Source organism: Lampetra planeri, chromosome 47 (assembly GCF_965212315.1).
Source record: "Lampetra planeri chromosome 47, kcLamPlan1.2.h2, whole genome shotgun sequence".
In the NCBI taxonomy this organism is placed as follows: Eukaryota; Metazoa; Chordata; class Hyperoartia; order Petromyzontiformes; family Petromyzontidae; genus Lampetra; species Lampetra planeri.
This window is the reverse complement of record NC_136153.1, coordinates 6,061,716-6,085,851: the sequence shown is the minus strand read 5'-3', so window position 1 is coordinate 6,085,851 and position 24,136 is coordinate 6,061,716. Positions and strand designations below refer to the sequence as shown.

The 24,136-nt window shown below is 48.0% G+C and overlaps 1 protein-coding gene across 2 annotated transcripts in view; it reads right to left on the bottom strand.

The window, feature by feature from the left end:
* Nucleotides 1-1,938: 1,938 nt before the first annotated feature.
* SNX9 (sorting nexin 9) overlaps nucleotides 1,939-24,136 on the bottom strand; it is a 51,919-nt gene continuing 29,721 nt past the window's right edge. For both annotated transcript variants that reach the window (XM_078615512.1, XM_078615511.1), the window contains exons 15-18: nucleotides 19,212-19,301; nucleotides 17,612-17,726; nucleotides 16,131-16,222; nucleotides 1,939-4,806 (exon numbers count right to left, since the gene is read on the bottom strand). In XM_078615512.1, coding sequence (XP_078471638.1) covers nucleotides 4,756-4,806; nucleotides 16,131-16,222; nucleotides 17,612-17,726; nucleotides 19,212-19,301 — 348 coding nt within the window. In that variant the 3' untranslated portion in view covers nucleotides 1,939-4,755. The remainder of the gene's footprint in view (nucleotides 4,807-16,130; nucleotides 16,223-17,611; nucleotides 17,727-19,211; nucleotides 19,302-24,136) is intronic.

Below are 24,136 nucleotides of genomic sequence, written 5' to 3'. Positions count from 1 at the left end.
CACTCTCATACGTTTCCGACCCTCGTGTAAACCCATCGTTCCGAATGTCCTTCAACAGTGTCCTTTGCAAATCCACATGTCCCGTGGTGATGGCAGTGGTTTTTACCATACTTCTCTTTGCTGGTCAGTGAAGGTAAGTTCGGTGGGGGGTGATCAGATTGTCACTTGCCACTGACGTTAGCCCTGGCCACGGAGCAAATTCAGGACACTGAGTTTCTAGCACACATGCGCTAACCACTGCGCCACTACTCCATCGCGAGCTTCAGTGTGGCTAACTGTACTCACGGAAATGACTCGCCACGACTACTTAACGGGGGAGCATGTGCTTGCGTGGCTGGGTGTAGGTGTGCGAGTGTGCGTGTGTGGGTAGTAGCATGAGTGTGTTGTGCATGTGTGTGGCATGTGAGTGGGTGGGTGGGTGGATGGTATGGAGTGTGCGTGGCTGTATGGGTGGGTGGATGGTATGGAGTTTGTGTGGCTGTATGGGTGGGTGGCTGTATGCGTGGGTAAGTGGGATGAAGGTCGTGTAGCAGCATGCCTTCGCGCGCAGGAGTTTAGGAGGAAAATTAAAAAGGGGGGAAAACGGTTAGAAAACCCAATTACGTTAATGCCTTGAAAAATTCTTGCAAGCTGCATTGCCATTAATTCATCTGCCTTTTAATTCATTGCCAGCTCTTCCTCTACTGTTACAGAATTACGGTGCACGGAGGTAAGTGAAGGGACCAGTGGGGCAGTGGTTCATCCACTGGCCTTTGAGTCCTGCAACCTGAGTTCGATTCCCATTCACAGCTAACATCACTGGAATTTGATATCTCCACCGATCCTGGCTCCCATGCCCCCCACCCCCGTTTCGCCCACTCGGATTGACCAACGTGGTGACGTGTGGTCCCACAAAATCCGTAACTTGACGAAGCATTCCAAAGGCCATAATACAGCAGCAGATTGAGAAAGGATTGTAAATTAATACCATTACGAGTTCATAAAGCCTGTCTTCGCCAGGCAAAAGTTTTCAATACATTTTATTAACCTCATGTTTTTTACCCCATTTTAATCTACGATCAGACACTAACTACTCCAAAAAAAATTATTTTTCCAGGAAAAAAAATGTTGAAGACTTGATTAAACTTTTTTATATTTAAATACGTACCCACCAAAAACCACTGAAATTAAATATTCTGTTATGTCTTTTATTGTAAAGAACTAAAATTTATTAACTTAATACTCGATGAGGGGAAGCTCCCATCTTTTACCGTTTCCAAATTATTCAGATTTGAACATCATACAATGCGTATCTTTTTCGTTCAAACCCGCTTTAATCCGAAATATCTCAAAAACAATTAAAGATAGAACAATTGTTCTCACTCTAATTGTATTTGCTGTTTAAGGGTCTATTTAAAAAAACGCAATTTCATATATTAAACGGTTTCTGAATGACACGTACAAACATCTTATTGGTTCTTTCGGTAAAGTCACGTAGAAGGGAAATAATAAAGTAATAAAAATAAAACATAATAAAATACAATTCTCACGACGTTTCGGCCACAACGCAAGCAGCCGTCCTCAGGTGAAGAACAGGTCTGTCGGAAAGACAGCGTCCGAAATCGACAGCCCTGTTCTTCACCTGAGGACGGATGCTTGCGTTGTGGCCGAAACGTCGTGAGAATTTTATTTTATTATGTTTTATTTTTATTACTTTATTATTTCCCTTCTACGTGACTTTACCGAAAGAACCAAGAAGATGGATCCCTGCAGTCACGAACGCTTTAAATCGAAACGTACAAACATGTTTATGGGGAACTTAAAATCGAGATTTGGCAGCTTTAAAATACAAAATATAGATTTTCAGATTTGTCCTGCTGTTTACTAAAAGCTACCTATGTACCAAATTTCAGCTTTGTACCTTGTCGGGAAGTACCTTAGAGGTTTTTGAGACATACATACAGATTAAGGTCTTTATTTATGTATAAAGATAGATTGTTGTTGTGAAATAAACAATTACATTCACACAAGAAACACAACTCAAAAGACGCAAAAAAGGTCGGATCGTGTAAGATTGCATTTACCAGCTTTTAAAATTAAATGTAAAAGTACACAGTATTGCCAACAATTGTAAATGTGTGTAGTGTATACGGCTATACAGATGTGTGCTCTTAACATTGCTCCTATTTTCCCCAAATTATATTACAATTGTGTTATCAGTGACCTGTCACGAGACGAATTACTATACTCAGCTAGCAGTGAATCACCCTGTGTCAAAGCATGGCTCACAGAACTACTTCTGGAGGTCGCCTACTTCGCCCGTTCTAGAGACACACCTTTTATAGGGGCACCGCAGTGGCGAAATGTTAACTTCCTCGCCTGGTATACAGGAGGTCGTGGGTTCGATCCCAACCCTGACTCCTGCTGTATAGTTGGAGTTTGCATCTCTTTCCGTGGTGAGATGTTAACTACCTCGCCTGGTATACAGGAGGACATGGGTTAGATCCCAACCCCAATTGCCTGCTGTATATTTGGAGTTTGCGTGTCTCTCTCCCCATGGTCGCGTGGATTATTCTCCGGTTTGTCTCCGCATTTAGAATTAACACGCGTTTAGAGTATGTGGCTGCTGTCAATTTCCACACGATGAGCTACTTTGTTGAGGCTATCATTTGTGGCCAAGTCGCTCATGAAAATGAGCTATACAGCTCAGTGCCTTACCTGTTAAAATAAAACATAGTTTTAGAGTTTAACGTATGCTCTGCAAAGAGCGTTTGCCGCACGTCAATCACACTGACAGTTTAGGTCTCAGAGCTGGAATTTAAGCAAATTAAGGGAAAAAACAAATATTTACGTGGTAGAGTGGGGGGGGGGGTCATGCACATGGTGACCAGGCCGAGACCATCATCTAGCTTCACTTGAAACCCCAGTTTCACCACAGGTGGCTGGCTGCACGTGGCTCAAGGGTCAGTGTTGTACGCATGTATGTTGAACTTCTTTCGCACCGCACATTGCCAACCGCGCTCATGGGAGGTGCCGTGACACCCGGCCACCTCCCGCACTGTAAACCCTGCAGAGCTGCTCCCATGTAAAAATACAATGATAATTGCCGCATTGTTTAACACCCGAACAGGCAGATATCGCAAAAGCTCACGGGATTCTCATTTCACACGAACATTGCACTCGGTCAGTTTAACACGTAGACTTTCGCGACCAATATTATTCATAATCAACGTTTTTGGGTTTAGATCGCGTTACTTATAAATGTGTCGTAACCCTCCACCACCCGACACGGCCAATCAGTAAAAAAGTGTCACGTTGACAAAAGACAAATAGTTCACTGCTTTAGCCCACTGGTAGGTTGAAGTCGTGTCGGGTGGTGGAAGGTTACGACACATTTATAAATAACGCGATCTAAACCCAAAAACGTTGTTTATGAATTGCACTCGGTGTTTGAGCGACCGTGAATTGAATTGACTGCGGCCTGCGAAAAGCGACAGCGGAGCCTTCCTCACAAGGCCCCGGTTGCACATTCAATTATCATTCAATAAAAGGAAGTAACACCAGCGCAGTTAAGAGCGCAACGTTGGTGAACGTGAAAATTAACATTCTCGTGTGAAGACTGCAATGTCAGCACCCGTTCACGCACCTACGACCTCTTGGGTTGCGCCGCCTTGTTTGCTCCACGTGCGGGGAGGGGGAGCTCCTCAAAAAATTCCAGAAGAGGCTCGCAGCACGTGGAGGAAATGTGTTTAAAAATGTATAATAAAGCTTCCAGCAGGCGGAACAAAGCGTCCGACATCGTGCTGAACGACGCGTGCGTTACAACCCCCGAAAACACATCGGACAGCTGTACATCGCAAACCAGGAAAACCTATGCGGTTGCGCCATAACATAATCATCCTTAGCCCCAGGCGGTTTTCTTGCAGGAGATGGGTTAACCTGCAGACTTTTGTGGCCAGTCCGGTGCTTCAGCAGATCTCTCATAAAACTCGGTCAATGATCAAGACACCCTGGTCACATGACACAGCGGTGTCGCAGGCCGTGGCTTGTGTAAGGGCTGCAAACGTGAATGCAAATGACTTCCATCGTTTCTAATGGGGGCGTCTCATGCGCCGGCCTTGACTCACGCACACACGTCCAAGGACACGGCTATTTTCAGATTCTCAGAAAGTGCAGAGGTCACTGCCACGTGCAGGAGGGCGGAAGATGGGGGGGGGTGGTGGTCTTCCTTAGGCACCCACCACCAACGGCTGTGGTCAAACCAGCCAATGTTGAGTTCAGAAAACTATGCACGCCTCCGATTCCCCACACCGAGCACACGAGAGCCAAATAGAAACAAGAAAGCGCCTCATATGGACTTATTTTTGCTGCATCTTAATTTAACTCCAATGAGCATCAAATTATCACTCCCTCCTCTTCATTCGCACCGAGTAATTTCAGCACCCGGACGTGACGAAAATTTGTGCTTTTTTACGTCGAAGATTCTGTTCCCCGATTTACGCCCCGTGTATAAAACGAACCGCGATTTGCAACAAAAATACCGGAACGTTTGCTCATCAACAACAACAACAACGACAAAAAACGATTTAAATAAAGCAAATTAAAAACCCGGAAGAGACAGAGGCCAGCTCGGCACGTGACGGTTTCCAGGGGGTTGACGATGTGAGTCTCAGTGCCCGGGAGGTGTGTAGGCCCAGAATGATCAATTCTCGTTGTTGATGTCCGCCTTAGTTTTGACGGCATTTTCTTGCTGCTGTCATACGCCGTCCGGGTCTCTCACTCGCAGGAATCGAAGGCCAAAAGAGCTTCCTGGAGTTTCCCTGTGATCTGCACATATTCATTCAGCGGCGGGGGTGGGGGGGGTGTCACACACATTGAATAAAAGCAAGGTCACATGTCATACCAATTACCATAACAGCCAACTGCAAGGAAATCAATAATGATATACGGTGATGATTAATCCCCCCTCTGTCTCCATGCCACCTGCCCCCTGGCTCTGGTACACGGATAGGAAACGTGAAAACAGATGGAGAAAATTGAACAAAGGCAGAAGAATGCACATGTCAAAGAGGAATGGTGAGGGCACGCTTTTAATCGCACTGAGAGGCAGGAAGGGGAGCGACAGGGATCAAAGAGAACAAATCAAGTTGGAGACACCACGTGGCCTGTTGAGGAGAGTAACTGGGCTTGGGCAGCACTCGTCGCTGGGAGGGATGATGGGCAATGACTTCGACTACAAACAATGGAAGCTGAAGGGAAGGAACGCGGCTCAGAGGATGGTCCATCACGGAGATGTAACGACGAGATCAACCGGGGTGCAGTAGCCAGGATGGATCGTAGCATTGCGAGATACTGAGGGATTGCAATGGATTGTGGGAGGCCTTCATTCGCGGCAGATAGACGACGATATGTTCACGATGGACACTCTTATTCTTGGTTCTTTCGGTAAAGTCACGTAGAAGGGAAATAATAAAATAATAAATAAATAAACATCTCACTATTTTATTATTTCCCTTCTACGTGACTTTACCGCAAGAACCAAGAATATGAATCCCTGCAGTCACGAAAGCTTAAAATCGAAAGATGGACACTCTCTTACATGCCAGCCTAGGGTGCCTGCTGTAGGTTTGAATCAAGGTGTGAGAGAGTATGTCCCTGCTGAATTGAAGCCAAAGGTGGCGGGTGTTATTTTGGCAACACACCGCACTCTGCAATTATTCCCACAGAGATAAATGACAAATGCACTTCTGCACACTTTCACGACGGCAGACAACAAAAAGACAACTCGCTTCTTTCTTGTTCAAGTTGTAACAACAACAACAAAAAAACCCCCACCACATTCCCAAAAAAGAAATTTACTTGAAACGAATTGCTCCAATTAGCTCAAATTGCGGCCGTTGTTGATAGATTGTGCAACGTTCCACAACCGTTAGGCTTGCAGTCGAGGCCGTTTATCGTCGGCTTAAAAGCCTGCACTGTGTCACTCGTGGCAGATTGAATAGCGGGCAGAACAACGCCGGTTTGAAGTGGCAGTCTTCAGTATTTACTGATACAGATAGGGCTGAGCATGAACGAAGGCGATGGATTTATGCCCCGGCTGGCCCGCCGAACCTAAGCTCCGTTCACTGGCATTCAATCACGGCAGGATTACTAAAGCTCATTTATTTTGTGGGGATTCTAAAAACAGCTGCACGTTTGGTGGAATGCGAGGATGCAAATGTACACATACACACGCACACACACACACGCGCACGTCCCTGTACAGACGGTTATCTTCAACGACATCCTGTGTTCATACACATCTTCTCTGTAGAGGTGGCGACGGCCACGTTTCATGTTTTGTACCTGATGATCCATCGTAGAATAACCCTATTTTTGTTCGCACTCTAATAATCCCACTGCTGGAGAAGGGACTCCCCACATGGTGTGGGTCACGGTGGATTCGTTCACCACGCTGCTCAGTACAAGTTCATGACGGTGGAGAGCACAGACATGGGACCATATAAGGGACCGTCCATAAATGATGTCACGCGATTTTGAACGATTTTTGACCCCCCCCCCCGCCCCTTCGTCACACGACGTCACAAAAAGTTAGACCCCCCCCCCCTCAAATGACGTCACAAAGCTCTGCCCCCTCCCCCCCCCCCAAATAAAACATGCTTCAAATCGCTTTAAACTATTGTCATTGTAGTGCGTATTTAATGTGGTGCTGCACTCTGATGTTGTAGGAGAAAACATTTATAAGAAAAAGTCGATTTAATTAAGTAGAACGTGTCGTCTATATTTATTTAAAGTTGCGCATTTTTATGTGACGTCACATTTCTCACCCCCCCCCCCCACCTCGTCACACATCGTCACAAATGTCTGACCCCCCCCCCCCACCACCCCTAGGTGCGTGACGTCATTTATGGACGGCTCCTAAGTACCGTACAAGAAATGCTCTTAAAAGCTACTCTATCGGGATACCCGTAGCGAGTGCTGATCCTATTCTGCAAGAGTCGCTTCTAAGACCATTTCTCACACGTCGAGCCGTGAAAACTTACAAGACATAAAAGTAGATTTCAATAATATATGTTTTTAAACAGTCTGCCTCAGCAGCAGACCAAGCTTTCCCACCTGATGAAGGATGCTTGTGTTGCACCCGAAACGTCGTGATTTATTTTATTTTATACCTACGTGACTTTACCAAAAGAACCAAAGAGTATGGATCCCTGCAGTCACGAAAGCTTCAAATCTAGATTCAATAACTGAATCTGTTGCTCTCTGCTCTCTGCTGCTCACAAAGTAGCCCCAAAGCCTACTGCTCACAACATGCACGGCACGCCAATTGCATTGGCATAGGTCACCCATGCAGGCAATTCCCAGGCTCCACCATGCTTAGCTTGTGAGATCCGACGGGTGCATTCTGGGTGATGTGGCCATTTAGCCTCGCACGACGTCGCGGCAAGCATCGTTAGCGAATAGCTAATAATTCTAGATTTGAAGCTTTCGTGACTGCAAGGATTCATACTCTTAGTTCTTTCGGTAAAGTCACGTAGGTAAAAAATGAAATAAAAATTAATAAAAATAAAACAATAAAAATCCTCCGAAACGTCGTGATTTTTATTGTTTTATTTTTATTCATTTTTATTTCATTTTTTACCTACGTGACTTTACCGAAAGAACTAAGAGTATGAATACCTATGAAGGCTGGCACGACATATAAAGAGCTAGCATCACAGCCTTTGTCTCCCCCGGTGCCGATGCTTGCATACTGCAGCAAGGTAATAATCTAAAGAGATCCAGGATAGTTTCAGGTGCCACATGCGATGGATCGATGTGTATGGTGAGAAATCAAATCGATGTGGCTGGGATCATAACGCAGCGTTCAAACCATTGCAACAACAAAGATCCCCGTGTAGCCTGCATAGACTGTTGAGGCAAGTGCAGTTGATAGCGCCCTATTAAGTCCTGCACCACCTCCCTCTCACAACAACAACCTCCATTAGCCACTGCGTGGCGGTGACGTCACCACAGGGCACTTGTGCCAGGCTACGTGCACTTTAAGGCCACGTGAAGTGTCGAACGTCCGCTGGCAGGAGGTCACAGAACAGACCCAGGTGCCACGGGTCGACTGACTGAGATGACTGGCCGTTGCACCACCTGTGCCCCCTACCGTGCCAACTTGCTGTGTTTTAGCCACATGCGCACGCAGAAACAATGCACAACGCACAATAAGCCATTCATGACATACGCTGCATGAAGACACACTCGCAAACAATACCCGAGCACGCACTGGCGCACGCAAGCTCGCTGAGAACTATCGATAAATTAGACGTGGGATTTGCGCAAACATGGAGTTGGCTGCAGTGTTGGCTTACAGACGCCCAATCCTCGCGTGCCACATTCTGGTGATTTACACACCAGCGTTACACCCATTGAACATTTTTTTTTTAAACTGCACAGACGACAAGTTACGCACACATGCAAAAGTTATTCGACGAACACACACTCGATTCTAAACACGGCTCGGTTATTGACAGTTATCGGGATCTGTTGGGTGGCATTTTGTATTTGAAAAATACACGTGCACGCACACACACATACACATATATACACACACATACACACACATACACACACATACACACACATACACACACATACACACACATACACACATACACACACATACACACACATACACACACACATACACACACACACACACATACACACACACATACACACACACATACACACACACATACACACACACACACATACACACATACACACACATACACACACACATACACACACACATACACACACATACACACACACACATACACACACACACATATACACACATATACACACACATACACACATATACACACACATACACACACATACACACACACACACATACACACACACATACACACGCGGGTTTTAAATCTCATGGGAACAAAAACTTTTGACGGCAGTTCAGCGCCAAACAGGTGTGCCCTATTTACAAAGACAAATTTACCTCCTATAGCCTTTAACAGACAGTTGGGGCAAGTGCTGTTAGCGAGTACCTATGAAGGCTGGCATGGCACACAAGGGTATTGGATGGCCAGCACCACGCCCGGCCGCCTTTGTCTCCCTCATGGCTGGTTTTACACACTGCACCAAGTACTCATTTTGAGGCTGAGTGGACCTAGCGGAGGCCCAGAATCGGTTCAGATGGCCATGATCGGGAATCGAACTCGGGTCGCTGGGTTCATCATCCAGCACGCTCATCGCAATCGTACTGTTCATAGGACATATAAACAAACAAAGATCCCTGTATAGCAGGGGTGGGAAACGTCCGGCCTGCGGACCGTATAAGGCCCTCGAAATCATTTGATGTGGCCCTGCCAAGGCAACCGCAGGCGGGACTCGATTCAATAAATCTAGGAGCAAACCTGGAAAAGCAGTTGCGAGTAGCAACATCATCAATAGCAGCTAACATCACACGCCTCACCAAAGAGAAGCAGTTACAGCCATCGCATTAGGGGTGAGTTAATGAAATGTTTGACCAAATATAACAGGATAATTTTTAAGTTGATAATTTTGTATGGCCCGCGAATGATGTTATAAATATCCAAATGGCCCTTGGCGGAAAAAAGGTTCCCCACCCCTGCCGTATAGCCTTAATGTTTTTCACCTGAGGACGGCTGCTTGCGTTGTGGCCGAAACGTCGTGAGAATTATTTTATTATGTTTAATTTGTATTATTTTATTATTTCCCTTCTATGTGACTTTACCGAAAGAACCAAGAAGATGAATCCCTGCAGTCACAAGCTGTCGTGGCTGTGACGGTTCCACCTGAAGACGGAGGTTTGTGTTCCTTCCGAAACGTCGTGAATTTTTAAATTTGTTTTATTTTACTTTTATTAATTTAAATGTTTTACCTACGTGACTTCACCGAAAAAACCGGAGAGTATGACTCCACATTAACACACAGGCTGTGGGGGTGGGGGTTGAAGTCATTGCAGCAGCGATGTAGTAGGCTAGCACCCTGCACACAGGAGGTTATCGTGTGGCCAGAACAGAGCCGATCACTTTTGTTGCAGCGGTCACGATGTTTACACTCCGTGCCAGCAGATGCTCATCCATTAGCGTTGAGTTGACAAAGACGACGAGGCCCTGCCTCTCTTTTATCATTGCCACCTTGACGCCTTGTCCACGATTGTGAATTTAAAACTCGTTTGCCGCACCACTGCTCCCACACAAATAAACACACTTGGGATATTTCGATTCAAAGCTTTCGTGACTGCAGGGATTCATCTTCTTGGTTCTTTCGGTAAAGTCACGTATTATTTTATTATGTTTTATTTTTATTATTTATTATTTCCCTTCTACGTGACTTTACCGAAAGAACCAAGAAGACACTTGGGAGAAATATAATTTATACACGGACTCGCGCATAGGGAGCAACAGCCAAAGAACACACACGTGGAATAATACGCACAGGAATAACTCGTACACGGGGAATAATTTCTATACGTGCAGGTAATAATGCACGCACACACACGCACACATATACCAATACGTAAACACACAAGGATACAAACAAAATATTCCCCCATATATCCTTTAACAGGGGCAAGTGCTTTCAGTGAGTACCGATGAAGGCTGGCATGGCATTCAAGGGGGTGGGTGGGTGGCTAGCACCACACCAGGGCGCCCTTGTCTCCCCATAGGGATGTTTGCACAACGCACCAGGCACTCATTTAAGGCTGAGTCGACCTAGAGGGGGCTCAGGACCGGTTGAGATAATTGTCACTGGTGTTGGCCGTGAGCGGGAGTGGAACTCGAGCTGCCGGGTTCGTAACGCAGCGCAGCGCTAACCGCTCCCCTCACACACACAGACACACACACAGACACACACAGACACACACAGACACACACACAGACACACACAGATACACACAGACACACACAGATACACACACACGCAGACAGACACACAAACACACACACGCAGACACACACACACACAAACACACACACACAGACACACAGACACACACACACAGACACACAGACACACACAGACACGCAGACACACACACAAACACACACACGCAGACATACACACAAACACACATACACAAACACACGCACGCAGACACACACACACACAAACACACACACACAGACACACAAACACACACACACAGACACACACAGATACACACACACGCAGACAGACACACAAACACACACACGCAAACACACAGACACACAGACACACACACAGACACACACACACGCAAACACACACACGCAGACACACACACACACAGACACACGCAGACACACACACAACACACAGGGAATAAGATTTGCACACACTCGGGAAATAACTCACATGGACGCTAACACAAACAAAGATCCCCCGTATAGCCTGAACAGACTGTTGGGGCAAGTGCTGTTTGCGAGTTTCACCGACGAAGGCCAGCACGGCACACGAGGGGGTGGGTGGCCAACACCACGCCCGGCCGCCTTTGTCTCCCTAGTGGCGATATTTACTCATTTGAGGCTGAGTCAACCTAGAAGGGGGCCCAAGACTGGTTGAGATAATCGTCACCATAGGCTTGAGCGAGAATCAGAACTTGGGTAGCCGGATTCGAACTTGGGTCGCCGGATTCGTAGCGCAGCATGCGAACTGCTACCCTACCGCTCCCCCACAATATACACACGTACACACACACACGTACGTACGGACATGGTGGGAATTACACACACATACATTAAAACGCACAGGAGATAATACGTACCGACACGCACACAGATTCTGCATAACATTATCACATACCGGGCCAGTCTTTGTACTCTATTGACATTGCAAGGCAAACACTGACACTGTGACACTCATTGTGGTGGTAGGACCCCCACATAGCAGCGTGTACATGCGGCGTCGCTGTCTCGCTCGAAACTCTCACTCGGTCAGGCAAATTAAGCAAGAGACCGGGGACAAACAAGCGAGAGGTAAGATCGTGACCACGTAAACTAACCCCGGGTATGCTCAGTGAGGAATTCATTAGCGAGACAATTGTACAGTACTTCTACACGGATTGCTGCAGCCAGTGGTGATTGTCACGCGTTCAAATTGGTGCATTGGATTTTCCATGCGACTGTGGGTTTTTTTTCTCATATTTGACAAGGATAAATCCCTTAAATTTCGATTTAAAGCTTTCGTGACTGCAGGGATTCATCTTCTTGGTTCTTTCGGTAAAGTCACGTAGAAGGGAAATAATAAAGTAATAAAAATAATAAAATAAATCCTAATAAAAGAATGTTTTATTTTTATTACTTTATTATTTCCCTTCTACGTGACTTTACCGAAAGAACCAAGAAGATAAATCCCTTGTGACATAACAAACACGTATGACAGAGATATATCTATTTTTAAAAAAAGTTAAATATAAAATATATATAAAGTATACGATTATAAAGAGTCGAACGTAAATAGATACACACGCGGGATTGGTGTCAGATTCCATTCCATCGAATATTGTATTTGTAAATGTTTTGGTCGGATTAGATATTTCAGTTTATTTTACTGAAATTGATAAGATGTTTACGACTTTCATGGTTCACGCGTTAAATTTAATCATTTTAGCCTTACGCCCCGAGTCGCACATTGAGATCAGTGAATGCTGAACCTTTGGGTGGTTCTAGAAATGAAGATCATTCAGTGGTGATGCCACCTGGGTCTGGACTCTATTCCAAGTCATATCCGCCATGATGCTGGCACACCTCTTAGTCTTTTAAGTAAAATTGTAAAACATATTGCTTTTCGTCAACTTATTTGGATTGAGCTAGATTCATTGGTCAACTACTTTCTGAGTTTCTACTTTAGTTTAATGTACACCACCATGAGGAGATGCAATACACGAAGAGCTATATTTAAAAGCCAATTCTATGATACGTATTCTATTATTATGGCGTACGAGGCGGTGCAGGCAGTGGCAATCTTTGCGATCTTAGTCTCGCCAGCGTTGATGCTGACACAAGACGCAGGGTTCCACGTGCTAAGTCGAGTGTGATGCATCATGGCCAAGAATCACATTTTCGAGTCACTGAAATTGCAATGCAATGCACAAGCCATTTACACGACAGCTCCCCGAACAAACACAATGATCCCTATTTAGCCTTGCAGACTATGGGTTCAAGTTATATTTGCAAGCACCGAACATGCCTGTCACAGGCACACAAAGATGTAGTGTGGTAAACACCACGCCCGGCTGCCTTTACTTCCCCAGTGCCGATGTTAACCCACTGCCCTGGCTGAGTCAACCCCCAAGGAGAGGCCCAGGACCGGTCCGGATATCAATCGCCACTGACGTTCGTTGCGACTCAGAATCCTTCTCCGTTCGCTGGGTTCATAGCGCAGTGTGCCAAACACTACGCCACCCGCTACCCACAAACACACACCTGCGCGCAAACAAAAACATGTATGCCAACACATGCCAGTGCAGGCAAATGCTTCAATACATACAACAGACAGACGCTGTACGCATACCGGTGTATAGCTCACGGGTACACCAGCAGGCCATGCACACAGGGGCGATTCTCCAGACAGCCCTTAGAGCCCGCAGCATAGAGTCTGGCCGAGACTGTACTTTGTAATCCTTAAACAGGGCTGAAGAATTTGTTTGCAAAAGAAAATATAATAATACCTGCATTGTGAGGCCCCATACCTTGCGCGAGGGGGATTAAAGAGGGCGGCCCTCTCCCCAAGAGTCTTTTCTGGTCGCGGGCCTTGAAATTGGCCCTCGGTGCGCGCACGCGACAATACACGGATGCCGGGAAACAGGCAGGGAAATCCATCAGCCCGTTCAGTTATTTGCGTACAGGCAAAGTTCAAAGTTCAAAGTTCATTTATTAGGTATAGCCCTGAAGGCGAGGGCCCCCTTCAGAGGACAATGTCACCCCTTGCTAAGAGGTGGCTCCAACACCGGTGCAACGCTCGCAACAAACGAGCGGCGCAGACACAAAAAGCGCAAGGCTTGATTGGCACGAAGGCAAACAGACGTGGTCGTGCACATGGGCGCCACGGTGGCGAGATGGCAACTACCTCGCCTGGTATGCAGGAGGTCGTGGGTTCGATCGCGACCCTGAAGCCAGTATGTTTGGGGTTTGCATGTTCTCCCTGTGGTCGCGTGGATTTTTCTCCCGGGTCCTCCGGTTTTTCCCTCCACATTCGTTTACAGCATTTGTGTACACATGGGTACATGTGGGATAACTACGAAACTACATCACTCTCTCCCAGCAATAACCGTCCAGGATGGAGGAGACATCAGTTGATATTACCTGCTATTATAAGTATCTATAAACATATTTTGAACTTCTTTAGCACTGTACATAGCTTACTGCCGCTAATCAGAGGGGAGGGACACCAAACTAAACACAAAAAGCTGTTTTGAAGAAGTGAGTTTTTAATCTAAATTTTTTTAAATGCAAAGCTCCAGTGACTTCGTATTTTTGGAAGAGCGTTCCAGACGGCCCCAAAAGCCCATCTGAAAGTGCACGATTGCACTCACAATCGAGGACATTGACCAAGAAAATAGATCAAACGCTGAAAGGTGAGCAAAGAAACATGGAGAGGTGACACATTGGGAATTAGAAACATAACTGCCTCCCCATTTCCACCCGCTCTCCGTGACGTGTGTGCTCCGCTATTTTGCACGGCATCTTGAGATGCAGCTGCAGTCACGCGCTCGAAACATCTCAATCGCATTGTAATGTTGCAAGGAATGCTAATGACAAACGTGGCCTGTTTCTTGCATGTTTGTACGGCCACTGCAAATTCAGTTGCTTAATGTTATTTATTTATTCTTAAGGAATCTACAAATAGCCGCTATTCATAAAAGTACAATTTGAGGGGGAAAAATATTCATCTTGATAAAGGATTGTAAATCTCAATCAGCTGAAATTCATCTGCATCACTCAGGGGGCTCAGGTCATGCTGGTAATTAAATCACTGAGCACATACGCAGCACTGCAGCAACGTGGGTGTGTAGACACAGTGTGTGCATACATGAGCTCTCGGTTCTCACCGCCTCGCACTCAGCCCCAGTTTCACACACACAGCCTCACCTACACCCACATGTACACTCTGACACACACTAACACACACTCGCGCACTCTCACAAAAGACAAAACTGACAAACATCCCCCCTTAACGGACTGTTGGGGCAAGTGCTGTTAGCGAGCACCTATGAAGGCCGGCACGGCACACGAGGGCGTGGGTAGCCTGCACCATGCCCAGCCGCCTTTGTCTCCCCAGTGGCGATGTTTACACACAGCACAAGGTACTCATTTAAGGCTAAGTCGACCTTGGAGAGGCCCAGGACCCATTCAGATTGTCATCACTGGTGCTGGTCATGAGCGGAATTGAACTCAGGCCGCCTGGTTCATAGGGCAGCACGCTAACTGCTGTGCAACCGCTCCCCACATTGAACTTACACTCACGCGCTCTCAGAGACCACAAATTAACATGCTCACAGAACTCATCAGTACTCAATGCACAAAACTCCATTAAAATACAATGCACTCAAACGCTCAGTCACTCCGCCAAACTGTAGAATGTTAATATACACTGCACTCACACTCACTCATGCAAAGTACACGTATACTTTCAGGGCCCTATACACGAGCCAGAGCCAAGCCAGTCTAAGAATTGTGGGCCTCGGCAGAGGTGGCAACCGGGTACCCGATACCCGTACCCTACCCGATACCCGGCTACCCGTACCCGGCCGGGTACAGGTACGGGTACCCGTTTGCGACCCTAGTGCGGCCGGGTACGGGTAGGCCGTGAGTCACTGGTGAGTAACCGTTTGTCACTCATTTCCAAACGTCTTGTCTCTTCTCACAATTCAAGTTCCTAGGATCAACCCACCCGCGCCTGCAACATGGCTTCATCCCAGAGGTCGCAATCAGGTACCCGATACCCGTACCCTACCCGGCCGGTTTGCGACCCTGGTGCGGCCGGGTACGGGTAAGGAATCAAAACCCGTTTGCGAACTCTGGGCCTCGGTCACTCCCGTGTCGCATGGCAAAAACTCCAACCTGCGCGCGCCCCGTGGCCCCCACGCGCCCCACGCCACCACGTGCTGGCGGGCGTCCCACCTTCTGGTAGAATCCGATCTGCTCGGCGAGGAAGGCTTTCATCGCCTGCCTGTAGTCGTAAATCCGCCCGTAGTGGAAGTGGTTTGCCTCCGCTGCACACAGCCCATGTGGGGAAAGAGTTGAAACAACCTCACATCAACGCCAGCGAGGACTAATGCTTCTACGACTACTATGTCGTGTTTTTTTTTCGCGGATATGCCGTAAAGCCCCACGATGTGTTTTCGGGTTGTACCGCGTTCTATTCGGCACCATGTCTCACGTTTCGCTTCCTTATGCTTGGGAGCCTCTTCACCAACCCACACTGGCAAGCGTGGTCAAATTGTGGTAAACAACACGCATGGCCGACACGGTGTGGGGGAGGCTATAATCGAGCAGTGGGTTGACAAAGGGCTGTTGTGGATCATTATAATTAACACATTCCTGCGGAGGGAGCTGGTAGTAACGTTGGGTTGTTCGGTCAATGGCCAGGATCAACAGCGGCGTGGTGTATACCGCAAATATGCCCGACTGTGAGCGCGGGCACAAGCTGGCGTGAGTAGTTTAAACGTTGAGTTTTATAAGGGCACCACGGGGTGACCAGCCCCTCCCCACCAAGCCCCACCCCTCCCACCCCCCACCCAGCCCCACCCTCCCCACCCAACCCCTCCCCACCCTCCCCACCCCACCCTCCCCTCCCCACCCAGCCCCTCCCTCCCCACCCAACCCCTCCCCACCCTCTCCACCCAGCCCCTCCCCACCCCACCCTCCTCTCCCCACCCAGCCCTTCCCTCCCCACCCAACCCCTCCCCACCCTCTCCACCCAGCCCCTCCCCACCCTCCCCACCCAACCCCTCCCCACCCTCCCCACCCAGCCCCTCCCCACCCTCCCCTCCCCACCCAGCCCCTCCCTCCCCACCCAGCCCCTCCCCTCCCCACCCTCTCCACCCAGCCCCACCCCTCCCATTTTTGGATGCACGACGGACGGACAGACAGAATAATCCCCTGTGGGCTGGTGTAACCAGGAGGTTACTACCAGTATTACAGATACGTTGTGTATTTAAGTTCTTGCGTGTGGAAATATGTTCAGGAGCCAGACGCCGCTGTCGAGGTGTGCGAGCCACTAGAGGCTGAAGAAGAGAGTCCACGTGGTTTTCCTACTCCTCCATTGAAGGAGCGCAGACTACATTTGTTTACTTTACGGTGCAGAGTTTGGGTTACATGACCACAATCGCTTCGTGGCTTGTCTTGTTCTGATGTGGCTGATGGCTACACCAGTGTCTTCGAGGAATGTCAAAGCCAGGAGGTGCAATGTTTGGCTCTCGAATTAGGATATTTTTGTTATTCAGGATGTCTATGCTCCATTGTGTCCGACAGCATTCTTATGGATCTGGGTGATGTTCTAGAATGGCGAGAGCAGTGTGATCGGTGGCGAGGTACATCGCGAACAAGGGCATCGGACTCTCAAGGCAGACGCAACAGCCTGTGGAGGCCCGGGGCCACACCTTGAATCGCGTAGGACATGACGGAGACTCGAGTGGTGATGGCCTGCTTCTCCTGGACAGACATTTTGCTGGTGTTGATAAGTTTATCGCATTCCTTCAGCTTGTCCACCGCTCCCTGTGCCACACACACACACACGGGACATCGTTAGCGCTTTACCAACTTAATGGCGCCAGAGATAATTTAGTTAGTTAGCCAAAGTAGTAGGACAGCGCTGTCTAGATTTGAAGTTTTCGTGACTGCAAGGATCCATACTCTTTGGTTCTTTCGGTAAAGTCACGTAGGTGAAAATAAAATAAAAATTAAATAAAAATAAAAAATAAGAATACAAATAAAGTAAAATGTAGTTGTTATTTTTTTTCTTTATTTTTATTCTTAATTTTTATTTTATTTCTTTTTTATTTTCACCTACGTGACTTTACCGAAAGAACCAAAGAGTATAGTGCTGTCTACTTTAATGGCAATAAGATTTTTGATTAAAAAATTAAACAAACAAGGGTCTCTCTCACGATGTAAAAAAAACGAAGTGAAATCAAACGTGAGGATCACCAGCAGATAGACCTTCTGAATCCATGTTTTCCAGTCTCGTGGTCGCGTGTGTTTGAGCGGACAAACCCCGGACTGGTTTTGACTGTCTTTGTATCATCAGCAGTGCATCCTGTTAAACTAACAATGCTGGTTTGGCAAATGTCATCGGCTAACAATTTAGAAATGTGATGGCAAATACTCAAAAGAGTGATGATGTCTTGATTTGAAGCTTTCGTGACTGCAGGAATACATACTCTTTGGTTCTTTCGGTAAAGTCACGTAGGTATAAAATAAAATAATGCGAGCTCTTAGAAAGCACAGAGAGTCGGCTAACACAACAGCTAAAATTGGAAGTTTGAGAAAACAAACCTAGTAAACTTAGAAATGTAATGAAATGCAGAACAGAAAGTCGGCTAACACAATTTATTTTGTGATGATGTCTGTCTGGCCACGTGCGATGTCTGCATGGCCCGGCTCAACACTGAATGCTGGGCAGCGGTTAAGTAACCCTTATGAACCTCGGCTAACGAGATTCATCTGATAGGCACCAGCAGTGGAGTTGTGTGGCCCCTGGTGGACTGTATCACAGCCAAACCGAGCTTGTGGGATGACAGCAAAAGGATCCAAATTACGGTAAAATTGTGGCAGTCACCATGTCCGCACTGATGTAGGATGTGGGCCACGTAAAACGATTCAATTCAAATCGGATCCCTCTTGACCACAGTTGTCATGACCCTGCTGCTGACAGACAGAAGGACAGAGCTAATGCATTCACGGCGCTTTCAACCTTACTTGAAAAGTGTTAACAAAAAAAAAATGGAACGGTCGCACGTTGTTTAATCTTGTCGTTAGTTGGTGAGCAGATTTGTGTTGCTGGGTCTTGCACTCACCAATTTAAAAATTTCTAACCATAGTCCTTGGCTTAGGGATGCAGTGAACCCTGACCATGTGGCTACGCTGGCCTCCTCCTTCTCTCCACCTCCTTTTCACTTCTGATTCTCTTTTCAATTCCAGAGCTCGCGACGCTTCTGTGGTAGAGGAGGGGGGGGTGGGGGTTGTAGAACGGGCGCGGACCTTGTGCGTGGCCAGAATGTCGGGGAAGCATGCCAGGATGCCCTTGTACTCCAGGTTGCATTCCATCAGGTAGTGCCAGTCGCTCTTTGGCTGCCAGACAAAGGGAAAGGGCACAAGTAGGCGAGGCGGGCAATGACGGAGGTGGTAGCACGGTGGACTTCATTTAGATTCCGGGGCAACAGCAAGGGTAGAACAGCGGACTCGTTCACTCCACCTTTTCTGAACCGATATATTGCCTGAACCGGTGTTTCTCAAACTCCAATCAAGCTCCTCAAGTCCATCTTGTTCACATTTCCCAATCAAACGGTGTGCGGATTTTCGCCGGCGCCGAATTTGCACGTGAATGGAGAACACTGGTGAATGCACAAACACTGCACAAAGAGGACACACAAGAGCAGCGTCTTGAGATGCAGCCTCATTTAGACGCCGTATCAATCCAAACTGTATTGTTTTGTATTCTTGGTTCTTTCGGTAAAGTCACGTAGAAGGGAAATAATAAAAATAATTTTAAAATAATTGTATTATTTCCCTTCTACGTGACTTTACCGAAAGAACCAAGAATTGTATTATTTCCCTTCTACGTGACTTTACCGAAAGAACCAAGAATATGAATCCCTGCAGTCATGAAAGCGTTAAATCAAAATTGTACTGTTTTGCTTAAGTGGCGTACAAAGCTCCCTTCGTCTGAAGACTTGGTGTCTTATTTTTTTTTAAGGCATTCACAGCGGTGGTTATTTTAATGAACGCATTTACATTTGTGCAACACTCTACCATCTCAAGCCGTGAGCAGATTTTGTTTTAAAAATATCGTAATTTCTAACAGGCGCTGTTTAACAGTTTCTTCACCAAGGTATGTCGACTGTCAATTCTTTAATTTTAGAACGGTGTTCTTACTATAATTGCCATCAAAGTAATTAACCAATGTAACTCTCTGTAAGAATGAACAACTGTGGCATCAAAGCAATTTCTGGGTGTGGGATTGTCAGAGCGATGATTTTTTCGTGCTTGAATTGCTGCAAGTAAGTGAAGACTGCAAGATTTCAGTAGTGAAACAGACATCATGATTCGCAACACAATACAATCTGTATATATATAGAGTCTATTTGCAACCGAGCTGACATGACGTCCTGCTGGTTAACAAAATGGAATTGCAATCCTGAGATTGGTGGTTCGCACTTCCGGTACGGGAGTGTAAACAACGGGACATGTTTATTAAATCCACGCACCTCTGTCCACCCAGTGATATATGAATAGGTCCTGTACACAGCAGCCGATCGGCAAGTCGTGTGTCGCAGAGCAAAGTGTGGGTACTCCCACCTCTTCCAACATGTAATGCCTCGTGTGGAAAAGTAGGCCAAATACCATCTCTATAGCTCGCTCTAGTGGAGGCCCTTCCTCCAGTAGTGGCCATTTCTGGGCTGAGTCTTTTATTTTTTGTTCTTCAACCTAAATGCGACCTAGAGGCCGAACGAAATTCGGTTTCGGCGCCGAAAGTTGGCAAATGGCCTCTTTCGGAATACTTTCGGTTTCGGCCGAAAGTATTTTTTTACTTTCAGTCTGGTTTCGGTTTCGGCCGAAACCAGAAATTCAGTTTCGGTTGGCCTCTAATGCAACCGCATCCCAAGACCAGACAACAGTCGACGTCTCTATTTCATAGACGGAAAGTGAGACGGTGAGTCAAGAGGCAGAAGAACTAAACGAATTTTAGTGGCCATGGTGGCCGTGGTGATTCTGTAGAGAGATGGGAGGGAGAGAGGCGGTCTCTGGCAGAGGAGGAGAGGCAGGTCTTGAGCCTGGACTCGAACTGGGAGAGGGAGACAACACGATAAGACCTTGCCGGGTTACGAGATGACCAAGAGTTGGCAGTAAAGCCAGTGGATTCTGGCCAGTCTGTGTGGCCAGTCTGTGCGGCTCTATCCCGTGTTAATCCCTCTGTGCGCCTGCCTTTATTATGGGGTTTACAGCCACATGCAAAACACTCATTCAAATGTAACGGCAAAATAGTCGGACCTCTCGTCAAAATATATCTCGAGACTCGGCAAGGCTTTCCTCGGTCGATAGGAACAATTATCATTTTAGTTTGTCGATGATAAAATCAACTGGAATGCAACCGATCTCATTAGATCTTGGAGAATAATGTATGTATGTTGAACTTCTTTCGCGCCGTACGTAGCCAACCGTACTAATCAGAGGTGCAGGGGAAGGACAACAAACTAAACACAAAAAGCAGTTCTCAAGAAATTAGTTTTCAATTTAGGGGCCGTCCATAAATGACGTCACGCGATTTTGGACGATTTTTGACCCCCCCCCCCCTTCGTCACACGGCGTCACAAAAAGTCAGACCCCCCCTCAAATATGACGTAACAAAGTTCTGACCCCCCCCTCCCCCCAAAAAAACCCATATTTAATGTGCCGCTGCACTCTAATGTTGTAGGAGAAAACATTTATTAAAAAGTCTATTTCATTAAGTAGAACGTGTTGTCTATATTCATTTAAAGTTGCGCATTTTGACGTGACATCACATTTCTCACCCCCCCCCTCGTCACACGTCGTCACAAATGTCTGACCCCCCCCCCAAGGTGCGTGACGTCATTTATGGACGGCCCGTTGAGCCTGGCGAGTGGGTGGGAGACCGCCATGCAGGTATTTTTACCCTGCTGCGTGGCCACATTGTCAGCAGGGGGCAGTGCAGAAAGACCCATTGTGCTTTACTATGCTCCAACGTCTATGCCGTCCACCACCAGCGTGGTGAAGTATGGTCATGTGACCCCCATGACCCACACGGCATGGAGAAGCACTCTTCCAGCAGTAGGGTTCAAACTAGCGCGATACTCCGATAGTTTTGACAAGTGCGCACAAAGACAACAACAAAGATACCCCTTATAGCTTTAACAGACTGTTGGGCCAAGTGCTGTTAGCGAGCACCTATGAATGTCGGCACGGCACACGAGGAGGTGGGTGGCCAGCACCACTCCCGACCGCCTTTGTCTCCCTAGTGGCTATGTTTACACACTGCACCAGGTACTCAATTGAGGCTGAGTCGACCTCGGGGAGGCCCAGGACCGGTTGAGATAATCGTCACTTGTGTTGGCAGTGAGCGGGAATCGAACTCAGCCCGCCGGGTTCGTAACGCAGCGCGCTAACCGCCAAATTATCGCTCCCCACACACACTCACCCAGCCACTCACCCGCACACACACACACACCCAGCCACTCACCCGCACACACACACACACACTCACCCAGCCACTCACCCGCACATACACACACACACTCACCCAGCCACTCACCCGCACATACACACACACCCAGCCACTCACCCGCACATACACACACACACTCACCCAGCCACTCACCCGCACACACACACTCACCCAGCCACTCACCCGCACATACACACACACCCAGCCACTCACCCGCACACACACACACACACTCACCCAGCCACTCACCCGCACATACACACACACACTCACCCAGCCACTCACCCGCACATACACACACACACTCACCCAGCCACTCACCCGCACATACACACACACACTCACCCAGCCACTCACCCGCACACACACACACACACTCACCCAGCCACTCACCCGCACATACACACACACACTCACCCAGCCACTCACCCGCACACACACACACACACTCACCCAGCCACTCACCCGCACATACACACACACACTCACCCAGCCACTCACCCGCACATACACACACACACTCACCCAGCCACTCACCCGCACATACACACACACACTCACCCAGCCACTCACCCGCACACACACACTCACCCAGCCACTCACCCGCACATACACACACACACTCACCCAGCCACTCACCCGCACATACACACACACACTCACCCAGCCACTCACCCGCACACACACACTCACCCAGCCACTCACCCGCACATACACACACACACTCACCCAGCCACTCACCCGCACATACACACACACACTCACCCAGCCACTCACCCGCACATACACACACACACTCACCCAGCCACTCACCCGCACATACACACACACACTCACCCAGCCACTCACCCGCACACACACACTCACCCAGCCACTCACCCGCACATACACACACACACTCACCCAGCCACTCACCCACACATACACACACACACTCACCCAGCCACTCACCCGCACACACACACTCACCCAGCCACTCACCCGCACATACACACACACACTCACCCAGCCACTCACCCGCACACACACACTCACCCAGCGACTCACCCGCACATACATACACACACTCACCCAGCCACTCACCCGCACATACACACACACACTCACCCAGCCACTCACCCGCACATACACACACACACTCACCCAGCCACTCACCCGCACATACACACACTCACCCAGCCACTCACCCGCACACACACACTCACCCAGCCACTCACCCGCACATACACACACACACTCACCCAGCCACTCACCCACACATACACACACACACTCACCCAGCCACTCACCCGCACATACACACACACACTCACCCAGCCACTCACCCGCACATACACACTCACCCAGCCACTCACCCGCACATACACACACACACTCACCCAGCCACTCACCCGCACACATACACTCACCCAGCCACTCACCCGCACATACACACACACACTCACCCAGCCACTCACCCGCACATACACACACACACTCACCCAGCCACTCACCCGCACACACACACTCACCCAGCCACTCACCCGCACATACACACACGCGCTCACCCAGCCACTCACCCGCACACACACACTCACCCAGCCACTCACCCGCACATACACACACACACTCAACCAGCCACTCACCCGCACATACACACACACACTCACCCAGCCACTCACCCGCACATACACACACACACTCACCCAGCCACTCACCCGCACACACACACACACTCACCCAG